Genomic DNA, 21,915 nt, shown 5'->3' on the forward strand with positions numbered 1-21,915 from the left:
TGAAAATAAACCATCTGCTTTGGCAGGACAGTAAAATGGTTAATTTACAGTTACTGTATAGTTCATGGGAGTGAAATGTCCATAATTATTCACTGCTATTATTCCTTGAGAAAAGGAGACACAAAGTTCTGCCGCTTTTAATCTGAGAGTACTGACATTTAAGTTAACAACGCGTTTCCATTAGATGTAAATACGCAGAAAGATAACTGGAATTCTATGTAGAGAAAAAATCCTTTTATTAACATTCAACATCAAAGGCCAGATTCATGCAATACATTCTGGAACAGGAAATGTCAAATATTATATCAGTATTTAGCTCGGTGTTTCCATTACACTAAAGATGACTGATCTTCCCCAAACAAATTTTCCTTGTACCTGAAAAAAATCTGTCCTCTACATAGAATGGATGATTAAGATGCATGTGGGTTTCCAAGTTAATGTGATGCTGGAACTCATCCTTTGCAGGAAAGACAGCAGTTCCTCTTTCAGTTCTTTTTCACATCTTTCGATAATCTTTAGATCTAGGGGGGGAAAAAAATCAAACCTCTTATCAACAAAAACAGGCGTAGAAAATAAATGTTTGACTTAAAATTGCTGTAACCACCATATGTATTGTAATTTCCTTACTTTTGGTGCCTGAAATTTCAACCTTATGGTTGGTGGGTTTTTGTTTTGTTAAAAAGAAAAACGAACACATAAATCTAGCAATAATAGCCCAAACCAGAGCTTTGGGAATTTACAAGCCTCAAGCTTTGTTTGCAAATTGCTTGATCCTGGGACTAGGTTAACTGCTCCCTAACTTCACAAACGTAACAGTGCATCTTTAAATGAATGCATTCTTTAAATGACTAAATACTGCTATTCATTTTTCTCCAAACTTAGATTTTTTTTTTTTAAATCTGAATAAGCTCTACAAAACAAGACAAGTTTGAAATTGAGAGCTTAGGCTATACGTTTGAGTTATCAAAAACCATTAAAGGTGAAGAATTTAAAAATCCACTTTACTTTGCATCTTTTCTGATGTTTATGTTTTGCATTTCAGTCTGCTTGGACAATGAAACTAGACTATTCATAGTGTCCTGAGGTTCACTAGCAAACAAAGGGGGTTACTAGCCTTTGCCGCTCTCTGCCAGTATCATCCATTGGCAGTAGGAGCAGACTTTTTCCTGACTCCTGCTGGGCACAGGCTCAGGCCAGATCCCAGTCTCTTGAAGATTGCTCAGTACTGGCATGGGATGTGGCCCTGACATCCCCAGTAGATCCTGGGGAACAGTACATGCTCCCCAGCCATTTTTGAAGATGTCTATTGGTAAACTGATGATATGGTAACTTGAGATGGTGGGAGTGGGCACTGTGGACAGCATCATCAAACTGCTTTAAAACACAATCTGCCTTAATATAACTTGTTAGGAAAAGCAACACAAAGCAACAGCTGCTTTCACCTACAAACCGGAAATGGGTACAGTAACTATATAGCTCTTTTCCTTTGCTAACTGGATATAAAAAGATTTTAAAAAGGGGACACTCCGCATATAAGTACAAAGGGTTAGTTCAGTAGACTCCATGTGAACTTCATGGAATAAAGACAATGTTTGGAATATTTCATTGTCATGTGCAATTCACAAAAGTAAACCTGACTAAATTTTCAGATATGGCATTCAAATACAAGGAAGTCAGTGAAGAAGTATCATGTACTCAGGCTAACTGCAGGAATTCACAGCGGGGACCACGCAAAGCATCTACCTAGATCAGGGATCGGCAACCTTTGGCACGTGGCTCGCCAGAGTAAGCACTCCGGCGGGCCAGGCCGGTTTGTTTACCTGCCGCATCCGCAGGTTCGGCCGATCGCGGCTCCCACTGGCGCTCCAGGCCAATGGGGGTGGCGGGAAGTGGTAGCCAGCACATCCCTCGGCCCGTGCCGCTTCCCGCAGCCCCCATTTGGCCTGGAGCGGCTAACCGCGGCCAGTGGGAGCCGCGATCGGCCAAACCTGTGGATGTGCCAAAGGTTGCTGATCCTTGACCTAGATGGTTCCACAGAAAGCAGGCAAAAATCTCACTTTCTTGTTAGGTGTCGAAGCCACATGTCCAGGATTCAGCATTTTCCCATGGATTGTAAAGTAGTAAAAAGGGCACATGTGACATACTACTTTATATGAAAGCAACTGAAGTGGTGATCTAGAGTCAGATCTTGGCTACTTATCACATGTATTGCTGTACATAATTTACATTTTAAGAAAAAAGGGACAACTGACCTTTTATGTTCGGTACTACATGACATTTTACCATTCAGTCAATTGTCCCACTTTAGTAGTGCACTGTTTGTATTAATCTCTGAATTCTTTGTTCCACATGCAACAACTGTAAATAACATGTATGGACTTATAAGGAAATATTTAAACAATTTGGACAATGTTTATTCAACTATAATGTGGCTTTGAAATAAGTCCAGCATTCAGTAGCTGGTAGATGAAGCAAAGCCATGTTTCGCAGAGCTTTGCAAGATATCATCTCCCCAAATCTTTGGAAATGCTCCAAGTTGTGTTACTCTAAGCTCACCCTCCGTGCATGCTCACGTAGTTCAAAATGTGGTAGTGTCTGTTGTGCATTAAAAGTGGGATTTTCAAAAGTGCTCAACATTGACCTAACTTTGCTCCCACTGAAGACAATGGGAGTCTTACCTGACTTCAGTAACAGCAAAGTCGGCCAACACTCAGGGATTTTGAAAATCCCACGCCAGAGATCCTATTGATTGCATGGCATAGTACGAGTTGCCTCTTACTGAGTATTTCATAGGCTTTTTGCGCAGACCAAATCATTCAATACACACACACACGCGTTTCCTCTACCCTGAGCACTGAAATTTGTTTCTCTCTGAATGGCAGCTTAACACTTCAGTCCAGTCAGCTGGCAGTCTGTGCAGATCAAGCTTATGTTAAACTGGTTACAGATCTGAGGATCCCACAAAACTTTTCACTGAGCTGAAAACACATCAGGATTGTTCTGGTTTTGTTTTTCTGTATGCAGACTGCAATTTGGACTTCAATTTTGTTATTCCAAAGTCAAAAGGAATTGAAGCCTCGGTTTCCAATTGTATGAGGCTAATGAAGCTCAAACTGATTTGTCTCTGCTGAAAGTCTACCATGAACCAACATAAACGTTCTTAAAGCCTTTTCTGAAGTCACACTAGGCTTTCACGCTACTGGTAGTTTGCTTTTTGAAAGGAATAGTCTCTGCTTTACAGACTGTACTTGGCACTGGTAAAGCTAAGCCTTGAAAAATATTGCCTTTGGTAAGGATGATATTAATGTTTTGTCACAGAAAGAACTGAAGCTTAAAAAAAACTTGTCCAACTCAAAAAGAATTAAGCTATTAGTGAACACCAAAGGATAGCTCCTTGCTGATAAACCACATAAATCTGGGGAGGGGTGTTCCACTGGAGAGGGAAATACTTTATCACTCTCAACAAAACACTGCAATTATGCATTTGAACAAACTGTTTTAGTGAAACTTAAGAAAGTACCCGTCCTGTAACTACTTCAACAAGGAAATAAGTCTCCTAGAAAGAACCGGTTCAAAACTTCATCTGCTGGTTGAGAAGAGAGACTGTACACATTTTTTAAAACTGAATATTCCTGTGAAGAGTTTATCTGCTGCATGTTGTTAATTGCAGACTCCCTGGGAGAGGGATACAACCTCCCCACAATCAAAAAAATGCACAAATGAAGGTAAGGAATTTTGGTTTTGCCAATAACATGTAATGTAAATCTATGCAGCTGATGTCTGCCATCAATATGCACACCCCAGGAATGTTACAGTGCATATAAAAAAAGCTTTGAAAACATAAATCAGTAAAATTCTAGGAAAAAAATTCCACTAATTTAAATAACTAGCCTCTTCTAATGATGATTTCTATGAAGCTACTGCTTCTCCCTCATTAGGAAGTACTCTGGAATCATGCAAAAGAGATGTTGAGAGATGGTCCTGAGCTGCAAAATTTGGATATAGATTTTAAATCTCTTATGCCCTGTTGATACAACAGCATTTTTTCATGCCCCTAACTGGTAAGAGATGGGCACAGTTGACTAAACACTATTTTGTCCAGAGAGCATATAGTTAATACTTGGTAAATTTTAAACTTCTGCCATCCTTGCTTGCTGCCTAGACTGGCGCACAGTTCAGTTTCTGTAACGAGTTAGGCACACACTTATTTTACTGTGGAGACAGAGGCATCCTTATACTGTCCCACTGAAACTGGTAAACATTTGTACAAGTATTTCCACATGTAACTGCTTATCAAACAAAAATTGAATGCAGTGTAAGATAAATTCACATAGAGACTATGATGGATTGTGGATTAAACATAACCCTCACCTTTAGCTACTATGAGAAAAAAAATCAGTAAAACCTAATTGTTTTCTTCAATATGATGCAAAATATTTTTTTCAAATACTTTTTTCCTGCCTCCTATGGTTATTTCAATCAAGTCTCAACAGACTTGCCATACAGTTCCATCTTTATTACATTCTTGTCAGCGCATTCCAACTAAGATGGTCTTTCTGCCTAGCAATATTTTGTGGAACAAAAGCAGGTTTCTGGCAGTCTCAGAAATGAAACAAGAAGAGATGCTATTGTTTGCGAAGGTCAGATTTGAGTTTTAATCTACCTATGCCACAATAGAACCAGCAAGATTTCAGCAAGCTACATCCCATAAGAAGTCCAGCAGTTTATTGCTGGCTTAGGGCACTTGCTGTGGAAGAATACACATTTTTTATACCATGAGCCAAAATAAACAGTTGTAAAATAAAACTGCTTACCTCACAGTAGTCTTCAGACAATAAATAAATATTTGGATTAACATACTTGAATTAAAAATGCTGTAAAACAGTGTATTATTATCGCTTATTACTTCTATACTAAATGGCCACTATTCTTTTTGACAAGATTAATTTCTCATATATCAATCTTTCAAAGAATAATTTTTCAAAACTACGCATATAAAGGCACCATTAATCACGTGTTGCTTAAAACTTATATGCATCAGGATTAATTTCACAAAATGATTTGCAATACAAATTTCCCTTCCCCTCTCCCCAAAAAGAGCGAGTTATATGTCTGCCAAGTTTTTGCACTACAAGGGGCTAATAAAATGCTGCTCTTGATAAGAGGCAATTCTCTCTCCAACCCAGATAAAAAAAAAAAAAAGTAATGAAGAATCATCTCTTTTCAAAATTACAATGCTAGTTTTGACACCTAGTACATAGTCTTATGTATTTCAAATAGCTGATATGAAGTCAAACTTAACTGAGTCATCTACTGATTTCCCCTGAACAATGACACACACATTCCCAAAGTATTATCTCATCCTCACTTGTCATTATATCCAGGTCTTCTAAACAATGATTTTTAAAGCTGTCTCCACTAAAAGGGGAAATATGAAGATTGTCAATACTCATAAAGAAGTTACCTGTCAATGCCTGCTCCTGAGTCACTAGTGTGCACCTGGTTTGAAAGCTTTGAAGTATTCAAATAGCATTTCTCTTTGCACCTGCAGGCAATCATCCCTCCTCATCAGTTGAGGAGAGTGACCAAGATACAGATGGGAAGTCCAGATATTCATTGCAATCTTACCAATGACAAGCATGAGTTTTCAAATGGGTCAATGCCTTAAAGCTAAAATATTAGAGCTGTACACCAATAATCTTGCACAAAGATTAATGTAATAGCAAAGTTGAAAAGGGCATTTATAGGTTAGGATTTGGTTTAGATTTTGTTTGCTAGTATGAATGAGTGAGGAAACAAAAGTTTCCACACACATAAAAAACCCATACAAATTAATAACCATTCCGTGTGAAAGGCAGCTGGTAATAGTTGTATGCAATCTATTCTGCGGGTTTTTTGCAGAATAATTACAACCTGTCTGCAAGCTTCCAATATGCAAGATACAGATGTCCCCTGGCACTTAGTAATTCAACTCTGTAAAATTTAAACAGATAAAGCATACTATTTGAGTACTGAAATTTAAGAAATTACTGATCAGAATCCCTAGCTTTTCCCCTCCTATATCGTCACAGCAGTATGAAGTGCTGCAGGAGTAGGACTCATCCTAATGGGCCGTTTAAGGTTCTAGGGACAGCTTGCTTATATAAGTCACGTCTAGGGATGTAAATTAGTAAACGGTTATATGTTTAAACGGTAGCATTAGTCTTACTGCACAGCCGTTAACCCACACCCCCAGCCACCAGAGTAGCCCCGCCCTGGACCAGCAGGAGCAGCCCCAACCCCGCCGGCCGACCCCAGCTCTGTCGACCGACCGGAGCAGTGGCTGTGGGCCCCACTGGCCGGCTGGAGTAGCCCCATCCCCTCTCCATTTAATCAGTTAACTGATTAAACGATATAATTTTAATAGTTTAGCCGGTTAACTTTTAAAAAGATATTTACATCCCTAGTCTCATCAGCCTCTTGAGTGCTAATGTATTATGGGGAAAAACCCACATAGGAGACTATTAACTAAGCTGCAGATTGTAGTACTGGGAGTTTCCTCCTAATTATTTATATATTCTAATTAATTATATTGTCAGGGGCAAAGAAGATGTTTGCTCCTCTGTGGACATGGCTGGGTGGCCTGGCACCCAAAGCTTGGGAATTTCATTGGCACTCTGGAGACAAAAGCCATCTATGCAGATATGCAGCTCCAGCCCCTTGGCAACATAGTCCCAACAGTGTCCTTTCCTGATTGCTGGCCCTTGAACTATTTGTGGGACAAGGAGTTTGACAGAATTGAAGGGGATCCAACAAATTAAAGATGACTTGGCCAGAATTAACTTGTGCTGGTTTGCCACATGGTTTTCAGGGAAGGAAAAGAATTTGGTGGAGTGCACCCGTCTGTGGAATGCTCCCTGTTACTTATAATCCCCAAGAATTCATCTCTGTAACAATTCCCATTTGTACGGGTCATTTACTAAAAATAAAGATGCCAGTCTGATAAGTTACAGGTGTCAAAATGGTTTAAGTATCAAAGGGGTAGCTGTGTTAGTCTGGATCTGTAAAAGCAGCAAAGAGTCCTGTGGCACCTTATAGACTAACAGACGTATTGGAGCATGAGCTTTCGTGGGTGAATACCCACTTCGTCGGATGCATGTCGACATGCAATCGACAAAATGGGTATTCACCCATGAAAGCTCATGCTCCAATATGTCTGTTAGTCTATAAGGTGCCACAGGACTCTTTGCTGCTTTTAAAATGGTTTAAGTTTGTAACTTGTGACATTGGGTTTCATGACTAGCTTTTGCTGGGACAGAGTTTTCTTCCATCGGCCCTTATCGGCTCCTTTTTATCTTCTGTACCTCCTTCCTGCACACCCGTGGAGAGTTCACTTTGAGAGCTGAGTAAGTCATGCTGAAAGGCCGATTATTCACTGTATGATTTTTCTGTATAGATTTCAGATGACGAGAGGTGTAAGTTATTGAAGAGCAAAGCTTACATGTCCTTTTCAGGCTTCCAGACAAAGAACCCCAAATATAGTTTAATTGACAGTACGATGCATTTTAAATAGATGATCTTTATCTGCTGGCTCACAAACATGTCTGTATTTCTGTTATGCAAGTTTATAGAAAAGCTTCCTAACTGAAGACAACAGATAAATGCAACTCAATTAGTTACAAGTCCCGATGAGAAAATCGGGCCACTTCCTATCTAGTTGTCTATCACTCTTTGCTTCAATTCTGTTAACCAATACAAACATTATATACCTGAATCACAGTGGTGGTGTTCTGCATCTCTTGAGAAAATCATAATCACAGGAATGGGGCATTATTACTAACTGATGACAGCATATTGCACACAATAATATTTCATCACTTATCTTTCATGTATGCTTAATAAACTACCATATTGAAACGGTTTGTTTTACCCTTTGTAGTACTGAAATGTTCTGATTCACCTGTTTTTTTATATAATTATATTCAAAATATACAGAATTAAGTTTGCACTCTTTCCGGCCATAAATTTTCCTTGAGTGTTATTTATTAATTAGCTGTGGTTGCAAACACTTCAATGCTAAATACATTAGTTACCAACGGTTCATCTTTACAGACACTTTACAAAGATGGACTTTCATGCTGAATCAAATGTTAATGAAAACACAAACTTTAAAAACAAAAGAACGACATCTATTTTTCAGATACTTTGCAATCTGTGCCAAAGTCAATAGCTATTAGGTAATTGCACAGTAGCTAAAGGGGACATCTCAGACACATTTTAGCTGTTTGCCTAACCACAATACTAAATCAAAGACCAAGGATTAGGACATTGTTAACATTCTCCATAATACCAAATTATGTGGTTACATACAGATATAAACTGAGTTTGGAATAGTGGGGAGAGAAGTGAATGTAATTCTACTCAAGATTTGTCCATAATTCTAGAGTGGCTGGATGTCTCTGCTAAAATACTCAGTGGAATAGTTAATATGGATATTTAAATCAACATTAGGCTTCCAAGTTACTGATAACCGAGGCCTGGTCTACACTACAAAATTTGCTGGTATTGTACTGTCACATAGGGGCGTAAATTTTTTAGGACAACATTTTTATAAAAGCAAAAACCATACTGTAGAAAAGAAAGTGCTTTTGCTGGTATAAACTGGTCTACGCTAGGAGGGTTTGCCAGTATATTTATACCAGTAAACCGTTTCCAGTGTAGACGAGAATTGAGATAAACGAGACCCTTTCATGTTTATCACAGCTAATGCTTCAGGCTGCTTGAATGCAGACTCAAACCTCGTCTATATACAAACTTGTACCAGTTTAACTAAAGGTGCATTTTAAAATTAATTTGGTTAAATCAGTGTGAGTTTGTGTGTAGAAACCTATTTCAGTTTAAGAGGCTTATTTCAATGTAACAATCTGGTAAACACCCTCTCTTTTCCTCCACTCCCTCCAAAAAATACAACAGGTTAAACTCAAATAAACCACTCTTAGGGTCTGTCTACACTAGAAAGGGTTTGCTGGTATAGCTATACCAGAACCACCATACCAGCAAACCCTTGTATTGGAGACACAGTTTATACCAGCAAAAAAGAGCGCTTTTGTTGACAAATTAAATAACCTATACAGGCAAAAGGACCTTTTGCCACTATAACTAAGGCTTTTGCTAGCATATCTATGTTGAATAGGGGCATGTAGATAAGGCCTCAGCAAGACAGTGCTGGACACACATGGAAGGGTTTTCTTTATAACCACAGAAACTTTTTCAAAAATGATAGAAATTCAGCATAAGCTAATGGGGCCATCAGAGAAGTGCTGGAATGGAGAGCATTGTGCACTGGCTCAGTCCAACTCCTGCACTCAGAGGAGTATGTTTAAGTAAGTAGAAGGAAAAGACAAGAAGGGACAAGCTGTGAAGTGTTTTCCACAAGACACTGCTAATAATTACACATTTAAAAACACAGCAGTATTGGATATTTATAAATTATAAAGAACAAACAAATTCTCTAGTTTTATTATGGTCAGGAGAAATAGCGCAGCAACATCATCACACAGAAATTACATTCAGATTTATGGCTGATGTCCCTTTTTTAATTCACGCTGCTATAGCTCAACAATATCCCTGTTTCAAAGTATGGCATTAAATATTTCCATTTTTTACCCTTCTTGTCTACTTCATATTAACAGGCCCCTCATTTTCTAGCATGTGTGCCATGCATATCTTAGTTTGAGGAGGATAAGAAAATTGAAACTGCAGCTATGCAGATCAATCTGGTAAAAATAAAATGGAAATAGGCTAAGTACTTACAAGAAGGTACATTTTATGTAAAACAAAGGACACGGAATTAATTTTAACCAGCAGAAAGGTTTAAATATAGATTTGTTAACCTTTTAACCTCTCTTTAAAAAAATACAGATTAAACCACTGGTCCATCTTGTCTGGCACCCTGCCATTGTCATGGTCAAAGCCTAATGCTGCAAAGGAAACCCCCTCTCAAAAGTATGTAGCTAATTATGCAATGCTCTATCCATGGGGGAGGGGGAGGGAATTCCATCTTCGCTTCTACAGCTCAAGATTAGATTATTTTCATCTTTCGGAATGTTTTGTTAAGCTAGTTTCTACATACAAAAATATATATTTTTACTTCCTTAATATCAAAAGCCACTGGAACTCTTGTTGAAAACTTCAACAGTCCCAGTCTGAGACTGAGCGGTCTCAGAAACTGAACTTCCCTTCCACCCTCTAGAACAGGCCTGAGCCACACTGGCAAGGGAAGCGTGGAGTAGCTTTTTCACTCACTGGCTGTCTGGTATCTGTTTGGAGGAAAGAGGACTGACACAAAGGGAAAGAGTGCCACTGAATTAACACTAGTTCCTACAACACCAACGTTTTAAATACTGACCATGCCTGATCCTGCTTAGTGAGATCTGAAGAGATCACAGCCCAAGGTGGTGGTATTATTTCTTTGTATTATGGGAGCTCCCCACTGTGGTAGGCACTGCACAAACACAGAAAAAGAAGGTCCCTGCTCCAAAGACCTTCAGTCTTAAGTAATAGCTGCAGGCGGCTAAACAACTTTTAGCTGAGATAATTGACAGGCATTTTAAAAATCTTCCAAATAAACACACTACAATATCTTATTAATACGTTCTCACAAAAGTATTTTAAAAGCCCATTAATCTCTCGAGTTATCTTTACAACTTTGTTTGAGCCTCTTCTGACAGCTAGAATAATAAGACCTATAATTTTCCATTTAATAAACATCCCTTATACCTACATTTTAGAATAAAAGGCATTTTTACATGCTTTACTAATTGTGGGTTGTACCCTTGTAATGCAACACATCCTTGGAGATATCTGACGTGCCATTTTCATACCTAACGCAATACAAGATGTCTCTTTGTGCCAAACAGCTGGCTTCTCTGTAGCTTCCTCATTTCTGGAGGTAACAGACCCAGAATTTCACATCATAAACTTGCCAATGTCTAAAATGTATAGAACTTTTAGAAAAAAAAAAAAAATCACACTCCTAAATCATCGTCTACAACAGCAACAGGGAACAGCTTTACATTTAAGACATCTCAACTCCTCTTTCCAGCTTAGTCACTGTTATCCTCTAGTCTCTACTTTCTACCAGGACTTCAAGCTGTCTCTTAAACCTAGCTATGTTATACTAATTGCTCTGATGTCCTCACATGATGGGGTCAAGTATTCTGCTCCCTTTTTAGCAGCAGGAAGGAAAGCTATCTGAAATTTTTTCTTGTTAAAAAAAGGGGGTCTTAGGGAGGCTCTATCTTGGTTCTTTTAGTTAATGCATCACAGGGTTATGATTAGTTATCACTATTTGAAGTTACTGAAGTATTCCTGAGAATGAAGCTGTTTGAGAGACTAGAAAGAGAAGCAGAGAATTTAGTGTAGTATATCACAGAAAGGGAAGAGACGCAGTGTAATGCACCATAGAAACTGGGAGTTGGATAGCACTTGCCTCAGAATTTAGGTTCAACTTTCCATGAAGGGGCCTTGAATACATTCCCTCCCCTTGCCCCCATTTTCTGAGCAGAAGCCTGGCAGAAACTCAGTTCTACTATTATGGTCAGGGTTGGGCATCCTCAGGATCCTATATTCCAAAGAGAGTCACTATTGGCTTTTCTTCACTTAAAAGTTAGATAGTGTCAATATGTGACTAGCAAAGTTGTGTTAGTTTAAAAAAAAAGGTTAAACATGACATACAGGGATGAGTTTGTGTTTTTTTTATCATTTGGTTGTAGGTAACCCTACTTAACAGGTGTGCTAAGTCATCACCTTACTTAACACAGCTCAGTGTTGTGTAACACAATCTAATTTTCTAGGTGAAGATGAGGCTTATGAAACAAGCGGACCAGGAACAATTAAGTCTGTTCTTATAGGGCAAAGAAAACTTTGGTGTATCTCCTCTGAAAAACTAAGCAGCTTTCAAAAAACCCTCTGTCTAGATCTTCTCAGCGTGTTTTCAGAATTGTGGTTACACTGAAGCACATGGAAAGAAAGAGGGTGAGGGATATGGGCTGTTTGGAACTTTTTCCCTGCTCCAGGGTCAATCCAGGGCTAACAGAATGGAAAGCCTCATTTTCAAAAGAAATGGTCCTAGATCTTGGAGCCAATATTTAGCAGGGATCTAGCTGCAACTGCCTGGACTTACAGGCTGTCTACCCACACCAGTCAGTAGCACCAGAGTGGTTTCAAGACAGTGCATTCCCCTTTATTATAGTCAGTGGCGCTGTGCTATTGTGTTGTATTGAACACTTCAGACTTAGATAGCAAAAAGGCCCTGTTAGGTGAAGAATTTACATATTTGTAGATGATATGTTTAAAGAGTGACAGAGCTCTAACCACTAAATGCACCTTTCAAATTTAAAACTCTATATACTTTCAGTTCCCAAATACTTTCACCCTCAGGGCATATTTCCAACCCTAGCCTCCACTTCCTGGTTTAAGATAGAAACTCCTGTGGATTCTGTGAAGACAGTAGTTGACAAGCAGGTTGGGGTGAGTCTCAGTTGAGAGGACCTATATGTGCCTTCTTTACTAAGAAGCCAGGAGAGAGAGGTGACCTGCGACTCTGACAGCCGCTGCATGTGACTTAGAGCGAAAGTACCATCAAGACTGGGGAGCTGGGGAAGCACAAGGCTGGGAAGGAATTGTTGTGTGGCAGCTGCACCCACAGATTCAGCAGCATATGCGTCCACATATATAGTTCTCAGCTGTCTGTCAAGAGCCAACCCCTTCACTTTTCTTTCCCCAAATAACTTGGCTCTCTGCTTTCAGAGTTGTATGATGCTAGTGTGGTAGTGTCTGGAATCTACTGAGAGCTATGCTACAGCGGTGGGTGGGTGGATGAAGTGTGGGATATTGCTGTAGCTGCCTCCCAGTAGTGCTCTGTTGAAACCTATTCATGATTTTAGAACAGCCCCAGCAACCCCTTCCAGGAAGCAGGATGTAAAGGCTGGGGCCAGAAATCAGGGAAACTACTCTAAAAATAAACATTAAAAAGGTGTTTGGTTTTCTTAAATCAAATTTCAGAGTTTACAATACATAAAGTTTTAAAGTTTCAGAAAGGTTTTGCAGACTTTTCTTCAAACAGACAGAGAGGGATTGTATGACATACAGAGATTCTTAATGGAAACTCTTCATGGACCTAAAACCCCTGGCTGGAAAATAGGCACTCACTATGTGAGTAGGCAGCAAACTGAAGGCATTTTCCCAGGAGTCAGACCCTTGTATTTCCTTATAGGAAAGCCTCTGGAATGTACCCAGACCAAACTGAAACACGTATACAGACAGAAACAATGAGAAGTCCTTGTGGCACCTTAGAGACTAACACATTTATTTGGGCATAAGCTTTTGTGGGCTAGAACCCACTTCGTCAGATGCATCTGATTTATTTAAATAAATTGTCTATTCAAAATATACGTTCCTAAGCTTTGGAAGTTTTGTGGAATAAAAAACCAAGATCTTCCTATAAACCCACATCTAGCAGCTTAGCTCACACGTACGTCAGATTTACACTTAATTTTCATGTTGTGTTCCTGAGTTCTGAAGCGGTACCCAAAACAAAACAGTAGTCTTAGTAAAGTCTGTGTTCAGTAATTCCACTGCCTACTAGGGAGGCAGTGTTTCCTAGTGGACAGAGCACTGGACTGGGTCTCAGGAGACCTGGGTCTAGTCCTGGCGCTGCCACTGGCCTGCTGGATGATCTTGGGCAGGTCACTTTACCACTCTGTGGCTCAGTTTCCACCTCTGTAAAATGGGAATAATGATACTCAGCTCCTATGTAAAGTACTTTGAGATCTACTGATAAAAAGTGCTGTAATAAGAGTAAGCTATTTGTGTCTTTTTCATAGCAACTGTATAGAAGGGGATGGTATCAGTACTTTGTTTTCTTTCTATTTAATATCCACCAAGCCTAGAACTTTGAGCACCCTTGAAATAAATCAAAACACACAATTAAAAAAAGCTACAAATCAAATTCAGTCAAAGCAGGAACCTTCTCTTTCTCTTCCTGCCCCTCCCAACACATTGCATAGTAATTAACAGTCAGTAGATACAATATGAATTAAAACTCCCAACCCACACTTCCACCCCTATGCCCCAAACAGAATTCCTATTCTAGTTGCCTCAGCCCTCTCCCCCAACACCTCCTCAATAGATGGGCTCTGAAGCGTGCCTTGGAGGTCTACAGATTCAAACTGGGGGAGTGGGAAAGCACTCCCAAGGAAAATTGCCTTCACAGAGAATGCCCTGATGACACTTTCCTCTATTTGTATCAAGCAGGACACAGCTTATAAAGCCTGGGGAGAAAGGTTGTATCTCAGGTATGAAAAATCTTTTTTTGGGTGTTTGTATATTGCACCTCTGGATCTATTCAAACATGCTTTTTCCATTTACAGTTACCTGAGTTTTCATTTACTGGCAATCATGGAAAAGACCTACAATAAACCATTACAAATCTAGATGCACTATTAGTTATATTTCCAGTGAGTGTACCATCAGCATTTAACATTCTTTTTACCTTCACTATCAAAATTATATATCACTATACACAAGAAATCTAAAAAATAATGTTTGATGTTCCCCATTAATGACTTCTTTCCAACTATGGAATTTACCAATTAGTCATTCACTGTTATCTGGTTTTCAAACAGTTCTCTGTCCAATGAACTACAATATCTTCCCTCTTGTACCACGATCTCTTTTCTTAGACAGCAATTTTTAATGTAAAACCTGATCAACATCTGATTACAGAACCACAATTGCATTTCCCTTGCTTATTAAACCAGCATATCTTCAAATCCCTCCACATGTCAGTTAACCAAGGTGGCTGCCTTTAATTAAGATGTGCTCCTGTACTAAAGCAAACCATAGTGTTTTTAACGGGATATTTGTCAAGTTAAAAATCATGTTTGTAAAAAAAACTATAGCATAGAAGGTACACGCCAGGGTAGCAGGCGCTGACATGGGTTTACCCTATCTCTGTGCCTTCTGGATTCTGATCTGCTGGATGGCCAAAAGGTCACTCTAATTTATGGTTCTTGTGCTGCCTACGGCCTTCAGCAGCCCAGAATCCACACAGCAATCAGTGCTACAGGCACAGCTCCTTCCCACCTCTAACATTTGGGCCTGTAACAGTGAAGGGAGTGGAGAGGGCAGCATCAGGTCACTCAAGTCAGTTCTGTGCTGCTCCTGCCCTAAGGGAGTTCTCCCTGCCCCTTGCAACTCCTATACAGAGTGACATACAACGGCCATGGCAAAGGTTAAAATCAGTCCCCAGGGTCTTTATCTATGTTCTTGCATTTTAGGATGATTAAAAATGAAAGAATATCTAAAATCTAATTTTCTTTCCACTATGGATGATCTTTGTTTACTTTTTCCACAAGTCTCAGCTAGAACAGTGGAAACTTAACTAAAACTGGCTAGTCTCGGTCACTTTCAAGTTCTCATGTGCCTATACAATTCTATTATGTTTGGACTGCAAACACTGTAGGGAAATGCTTATTTAATAAATAAATAAAAATAAATAAATAAATAGGCTGCTTTTTCCTTTGTATATCATAGTGTTCATGAAAACATTCTTTTTTAAAACACATAGAACTCAGCTTTACATGAGTGTCTTTCTAACATTTCCTCTGCAGTATGTTGAGCTAACTAGTCCACAATTGTCTGTCATGTCCCAGGACCCATTTTTAATATGTGGGGTTACTGTCATCCTCAAAAAGAACAGGAGTACTTGTGGCACCTTAGAGACTAACAAATTTATTTGAGCATAAGCTTTCGTGGGCTACAGCCCACTTCATCGGATGCATGTAGTGGAAAATACAGTAGGAAGAGATATATATACACACACACACACACACACACACACACACACACACACACACACACACACACACACAACATGAAACAATGGGTGTTACCATACACACTATAAGGAGAGTGATCAGTTAAGGTGAGCTTTTATCAGCAGGAGAGAAAAAGAACTGTTTGTAGTGGTAATGAAAATGGCCCATTTCCGGCAATTGACAAGGAGATATTAGGAATGGGGGGGAGGGAAGGAGATAAGCATGGGGAAATAGTTTTACTTTGTGTAATGGCCCATCAAGTCTCTCAAGAACCTGATAAGTTGTTAAGGAACACCTGAAATATCATTTCAGTTTTGTAGTTTCTATGCTTATTTTCTTTGAAATTAGTACTGAAATCAGATGCTGCCTCCCTCTTGGGCTCACGCATGTGCCTCAGCATAAGAGTTCAGAAGTTTGTGAAGAACAGAGGATACTGGAGCTGGATATTCACCCTGCCTATCTCCCACGCCTCCCACCAAAGTGTATGTAAGGGCAGCAGCCCCAGCTTCCACACAATTCCTTTTGGCCAGTAAGGAGGACTGAGCTGTGCCTGCTGCAGTCCATGAGCGTCCTTTTAAGGGGTCTTTCTCTGTTTTGTTTTACTTAGTTAGATAGGGTACACTTCTACCTCGATATAACGCTGTCCTCGGGAGCCAAAAAATCTTACCGCGTTATATTGAACTTGCTTTGATCCACCGGAGTGCGCAGCCCTGCCCCCCCGGAGCACTGCTTTACCGCGTTATATCCGAATTCGTGTTATATAGGGTCGCGCTATAGCAAGGTAGCCGTGTAGTTTAAATCAATCAGAGATGTTATTTTACAAGTTTGCTAAGTTTTAGTTTCAGGGCTCCACTGAGCCTCTTTCTACTCTAACTACTGGTAGCCTCCCCATCATTAGGCACTGTAGCTCATTAATGTATTCATCCTCACCCCACCACTGCAAAGTAGGAACGTACTTTTATTATTATTATTATTATTCCCATTCTTGCAGATAGGAAACTTTACTGTATCAAATCTTCGGTTCCTGAGCAAGCTCACAGAGAAATTAGCCAAAGGCCAACTTTGAGCTCATTTAATTGAAGCTAATATCCTAGACCTGACACAATCTAGATTCAGGTCAGGGTATGAAAACCGAAACCACCTTAATGGCACTGATGGGTGACAGAAAGCAGACATCCATTCTCATCCCCTTGGCCCCTTTGTATCATATGATATTGTCTACCCTAAGATACTGCTGGCTTGCCTTAAAGTAGCCGCAGCAGTCCAACATACATGCTAAAATGGTCTGAGAACTTCTGGGTTGGAAGCAGTGATGGGAATGAGTCATAGTGGGAAACTATTCCTCCACTACTAGTCCTCTCATGTGTGAAGTCCACAAAGATCAATTCTCTCCCCAGTCGAGTGGTTCTGACACCTAAGAAAAGCCCAGTGCCTAGGAATTCAGCACACTAAGTTCCAGTGTTAAGGGGCAGCTGCAAGCCGAGTGAACATGTGGCTCGCTCATTAGGAACATCAAATAATTTTACACAGGTCACTGAACAGCAGCTATACGTCCACTACCAAACTCGGATAAGATGTGACAAATACAAGTGTCACAATGTCACATTCCTAATTGCCCACCCCCTGAAAATACAGGAATGCAAACATTCCATAAAGAGGAATCAAATTCTGATCTTTATAACTTATGTGCACAAGATCCAAATATCTGTTTCATGTATGTACACACACACACACACACACACACACACACAGCTTCATTCCCTTCTACACTGTGTTCAATACTATCCTAATGGGATCGATTCTTCTGTTGTACATACAATTTACAAAGGTAACTGATTACTTTTATTGGAAGTTTCATACTGCTTTAGTTGAAAACATCTCCCCATACAGGATTATTATTGGAATGTTACTAGATTATTTGCCCCACTTGTATACAAATCCTACATATCGACGTAAAACAAAAAATAGAAATCTTTACTACTTATTAATGTGATTTCTTAATTGTACATGGCTAAGTCGTTGTTATGAGTATGTAATGGGAACTGGGCAGGCCTGTCCCAGTATACAAATTAATCCTTCTCACAGGACCACTTTATATTATGTAGTCCTATTTTTCAAGGGTATATGGAATTCTTTAAAAAATATTAAATTATGTTTTGGAGAAGTTCCATTCTTTGTTTTGCATTTACTGTCAAGTGTGACAGATGAATATTCCCATTTACATTATCATATAGAAAATATGCACTTTTTTTGTGGATGGCAAATACTGTTTGAATAAATTTTTAAAAGGAGCCTAGTGTCTTTTCCTTATTTAAATTAATGTTAAAAACTGATTTTCTCTTACTTGTAAAAATAAAATATTTTTAAACAGTTTGCCTTTCCTTTTCTATACTGAGGAGCTATTGATGGAACTATTTTTGTGAAGTAGAATGTTCTCTTCTGTTCAATAACCCACATTTTGTAATGCGCCTCCACATATTTTTGAACTTTCTATTTTAAAATGTATTTCCTCCTTTCTTTGTTGTCAATTAATTGCTTTGTTTGAGAAGACTTTTTGCTTATTACCCGATGCTTTATCATTACTAAGTAGAAGTACAATCTAAATCACATTTACAGTACAGTATTAAGAATCTGCAGCAATCACTCAAACATTAAAACTAAAAGTAAGTCCGTTACATACTAGTGTCAAAGCATAAGTACTAACGGTTTCATCCTACAAAGTAAAGAGCACGCCTGACCTTTGCCTTCAACTCTGACTGATTTCCATAGGACTCAAGGGTGATCAGCACCTGACAGTAGTGTGCAGCACTTTGCAGGACATAGTCCCAACTTTCTCACAGAACAAGCTGCTACTGTTTAAGAGTGTCATCTTGCAAACTATTTATTCTCATGTGAATGCTCATTCTCACCAGTAGTCGCACTGGAACCAATGAGACCAAGTGTGGGACTATGCAGAGGAGTAACTGTTTATAACGTTGGGCTCTTCCCTTTTAAAGAGCACTGGCAGCCTGCTGCCTATCAATATCACCTTTTAAAAATTGTAGTGGTGATACAAATAAGCATCAGCAATCCCCTATCCCAGCATTCCATGCTGGCTAGGTAGGGGACCTGCAGGGCTTGCTGAGACAGGGAATCATTTATATTTATGTATATATTAAACAAACAAAACCCTTGCCATTTTAAATGATTTGGAACCATCATGTCATTTGCATGGCTAGGCTATATAAATATGATCTTCCCCATTCTCTTCTATTGTTTGTTTATTAGATTGTAACCTCTCCGAGGCAGAGATTGTCTCTTCACATGCATCTATATAGTGTGTAGCACACTGGGATTTTAGTCCTGACTGGGGACTCAGTCAGTAATGCATCACAAATGTGAAATATTAGGAATAGTAATAAGTAGAAATGGTCAAAGTGATATTTACATTGGTTGGTAATTCCATGTTGTCTTTACATTGCATTTGGTAGTTTAAATCCTCCCAAGAAGTTACATTTCAAAACACAGAATCTGTTCTCATTCCTTGCCCCAAGACCATGTCACTTCCTAAATCACAAAGCACGCTAATAAAGAAATAATTAGTGACTGCACGATGTGCACTGCCAATATTAAAATTCACCAGTTTTAAATCTGAATTAAAGGATGACATGACTTTTTTTTTTTTTTTTAAACTACATACACCTAGGTTAGGTATATTTTGTCTCACTAAGTTTTGGTATATTCCACACAAATGTCTTAGTGTGTTCATGGATACATCAAGGATTAATTCTGGTATAAATTCAGTCTCTATTTGCTTTTAGGGAAAAATTAGCATAGATTATTGCTGCAAAGTAAATGCACCTTTCAGGATATTCAGATCAAGATCTGTGCAAGATGTTACATAGGTGGGGCAGGGAGCAAGGTGCCGAACACCTTCCCTGTAACAAGGCTCCAATGGTAGGGGACCTGGGGAGTGTAAACGCTTGAGATTTTTGGGAAGCTGGGAGTTTTGCAAATGTTATATCTCATGCTTTCCACCTCCTGGGCTTCTTTCCCCCACCAGGCTAAGGGATAGGAGGCCATAATTTAGTTGTAGTTTTTCCCCGCAGCACACTGTTTCCTGGTAATACTGTTTTTCCTTTCATGTTAATGACTATTTACTAACATTTGAAAATGGAGGCTGTCATACAGTTTAATTTGATATACCACTTTTTTGTGCTGTGACCAAAAAGCCTGAGGAGACAAGCAGGGCAATATGAGAGTGTTATGAAGGAAAAAGAAAGAAACAGAGAGAATAGGGGGTGGTAGGGATAATTTTCCCTGTAACATTACTAGAATTTCCTCACCAGAATTTTAATCTAGTACCTGAAACATACTCTAACATTGACATGTAATACACGTATTACTGCACCTTTGTGGGGAAAAGAAGAAACAAAAACACATCTCCATGGAAAAGAAAGTTTTCATCAAAGTGAATGAATGACATGCTTTCTGCCAATATTCGGTTTGAAGGTCTGTGGTTTAGTAAAATTAAATTTTCCCCACATATAATATCCAGAGAGAAATCATATTTTATTTGTATATATTATTTCACCTTATAGAATAAAGAGTTAAGGCTTCTTTCAGCTATGTCTAAAGATTGTATAATACACCTCTATCCTGATATATAACTGTCCTCGGGAGCCAAAAAATCTTACCGCGTTATAGGTGAAACCGTGTTATATCGAACTTGCTTTGATCCGCCGGAGTGCACAGCCCCACCCCCCTGGAGCGCTGCTTTACCACGTTATATCTGGGTAGACGTGTACAATGCAATCTGCAGTTTAAGGGAGTTCTCTCTATGAATGAGAATCCACTACATTTATGAGTCATATACCAGGAATGGGCAGATACAATTTTTAGCCCCACTTCTTCTTTATATCAAAAACAAAGAGGGGGAAAGTTGCCACTGAGCTCTATTTCTACTACAGACATTTCCTCCTCAAGCAGAAAATCTATGCCTAAAAAAAGCCAAACATAACTGAATGTATAAACTGAACACAAAACTATATATTTTATAAATATGAAAAATTGACATGCCTCAGAGGGGTAATCAACCTTTTTCTCATCTGTTTCTTTAAAGGTTGATGCATGACATCTACAGTCATAAATGTCCTTTAAAAGGTTTTTAAGATACTTACGGAGTCCAGAGCATTGGGAAGGCATCTATTTCTTCTTGTGTGTATTCATCTAGCCTCTTGGGGATTCGGCGTGGCTGAGAAAGCTCCTCTACAAGATTATTACGTATGTCTTCTGGGATAACCTGAGGTAGAAGATAATAAAAAATTCTCAGCTTTCCAGTTTTTAAGCAATAAATCTTCCCTGCAAGCACTGAAATTCCAAAGGGGAATCCTAAATACTGTATTTGTGTGTCCGCTTTTCAGAACATTGTTCCACCCGTTCAGTGGATTCAGTGCTAAACGAATCAACCCATCTAATCAACATAATGGAGACTACTGCAAAATGATGTTAGTACCTCTAGCTGAGCTGGAATTTGAAGAACTATAATACAGACCATTGAGCATGAGAACCTAACAACATATATCCAGAAAAGCTGTTTACAGTCTTGACTGTAATTAAACATATCAACATCGATAACACGCCAATCCAAGCTGCTGACATGTCTTTTTTTTTTTTTTTTTTTTAAAGACAACAGTTAAACAATATAATGCAAAGAAATCCCAATACAATGACAGGACCAGACAGAACTCCATTCCCACCAGATGCATAATTTATAATTTATGGAGATATATCTATCTCATAGAACTGGAAGGGACCTTGCAAGGTCATCAAGTCCAGCCCCCTGCCTTCACTAGCAGGACCAAAAATATACTGATTTTTCCCCAGATCCCTGAGTGGTCCCCCTCAAGGACTGAACTCACAACCCTGGATTTAGCAGGCCAATGCTCAAACCACTGAGCTATCCCTCCCCCCGAACTGCATGACTGAGTTCCTCAGAAAAAGAGCCCTGTCACCCATTCACTGGAGTTCAAACCTGGGAATAAACGGCAAAGCATCTCAAAGTAATTTCAGACAA

The 21,915-nt window shown here is 39.1% G+C and overlaps 1 protein-coding gene across 2 annotated transcripts in view; it reads right to left on the reverse strand.

Annotated features, from left to right (window-relative positions):
• Positions 1 to 219: 219 nt before the first annotated feature.
• Positions 220 to 21,915, reverse strand: part of MRPL13 (mitochondrial ribosomal protein L13) — a 53,659-nt gene continuing 31,963 nt past the window's right edge. For both annotated transcript variants that reach the window (XM_005303367.5, XM_005303369.5), the window contains exons 6-7: positions 21,020 to 21,141; positions 220 to 521 (exon numbers count right to left, since the gene is read on the reverse strand). In XM_005303367.5, the coding sequence (XP_005303424.1) occupies positions 497 to 521; positions 21,020 to 21,141 (147 nt within the window). In that variant the 3' untranslated portion in view covers positions 220 to 496. The remainder of the gene's footprint in view (positions 522 to 21,019; positions 21,142 to 21,915) is intronic.

The sequence above is a fragment of the Chrysemys picta genome, chromosome 2 (genome assembly GCF_011386835.1).
Source record: "Chrysemys picta bellii isolate R12L10 chromosome 2, ASM1138683v2, whole genome shotgun sequence".
NCBI classification, from domain to species: Eukaryota; Metazoa; Chordata; order Testudines; family Emydidae; genus Chrysemys; species Chrysemys picta.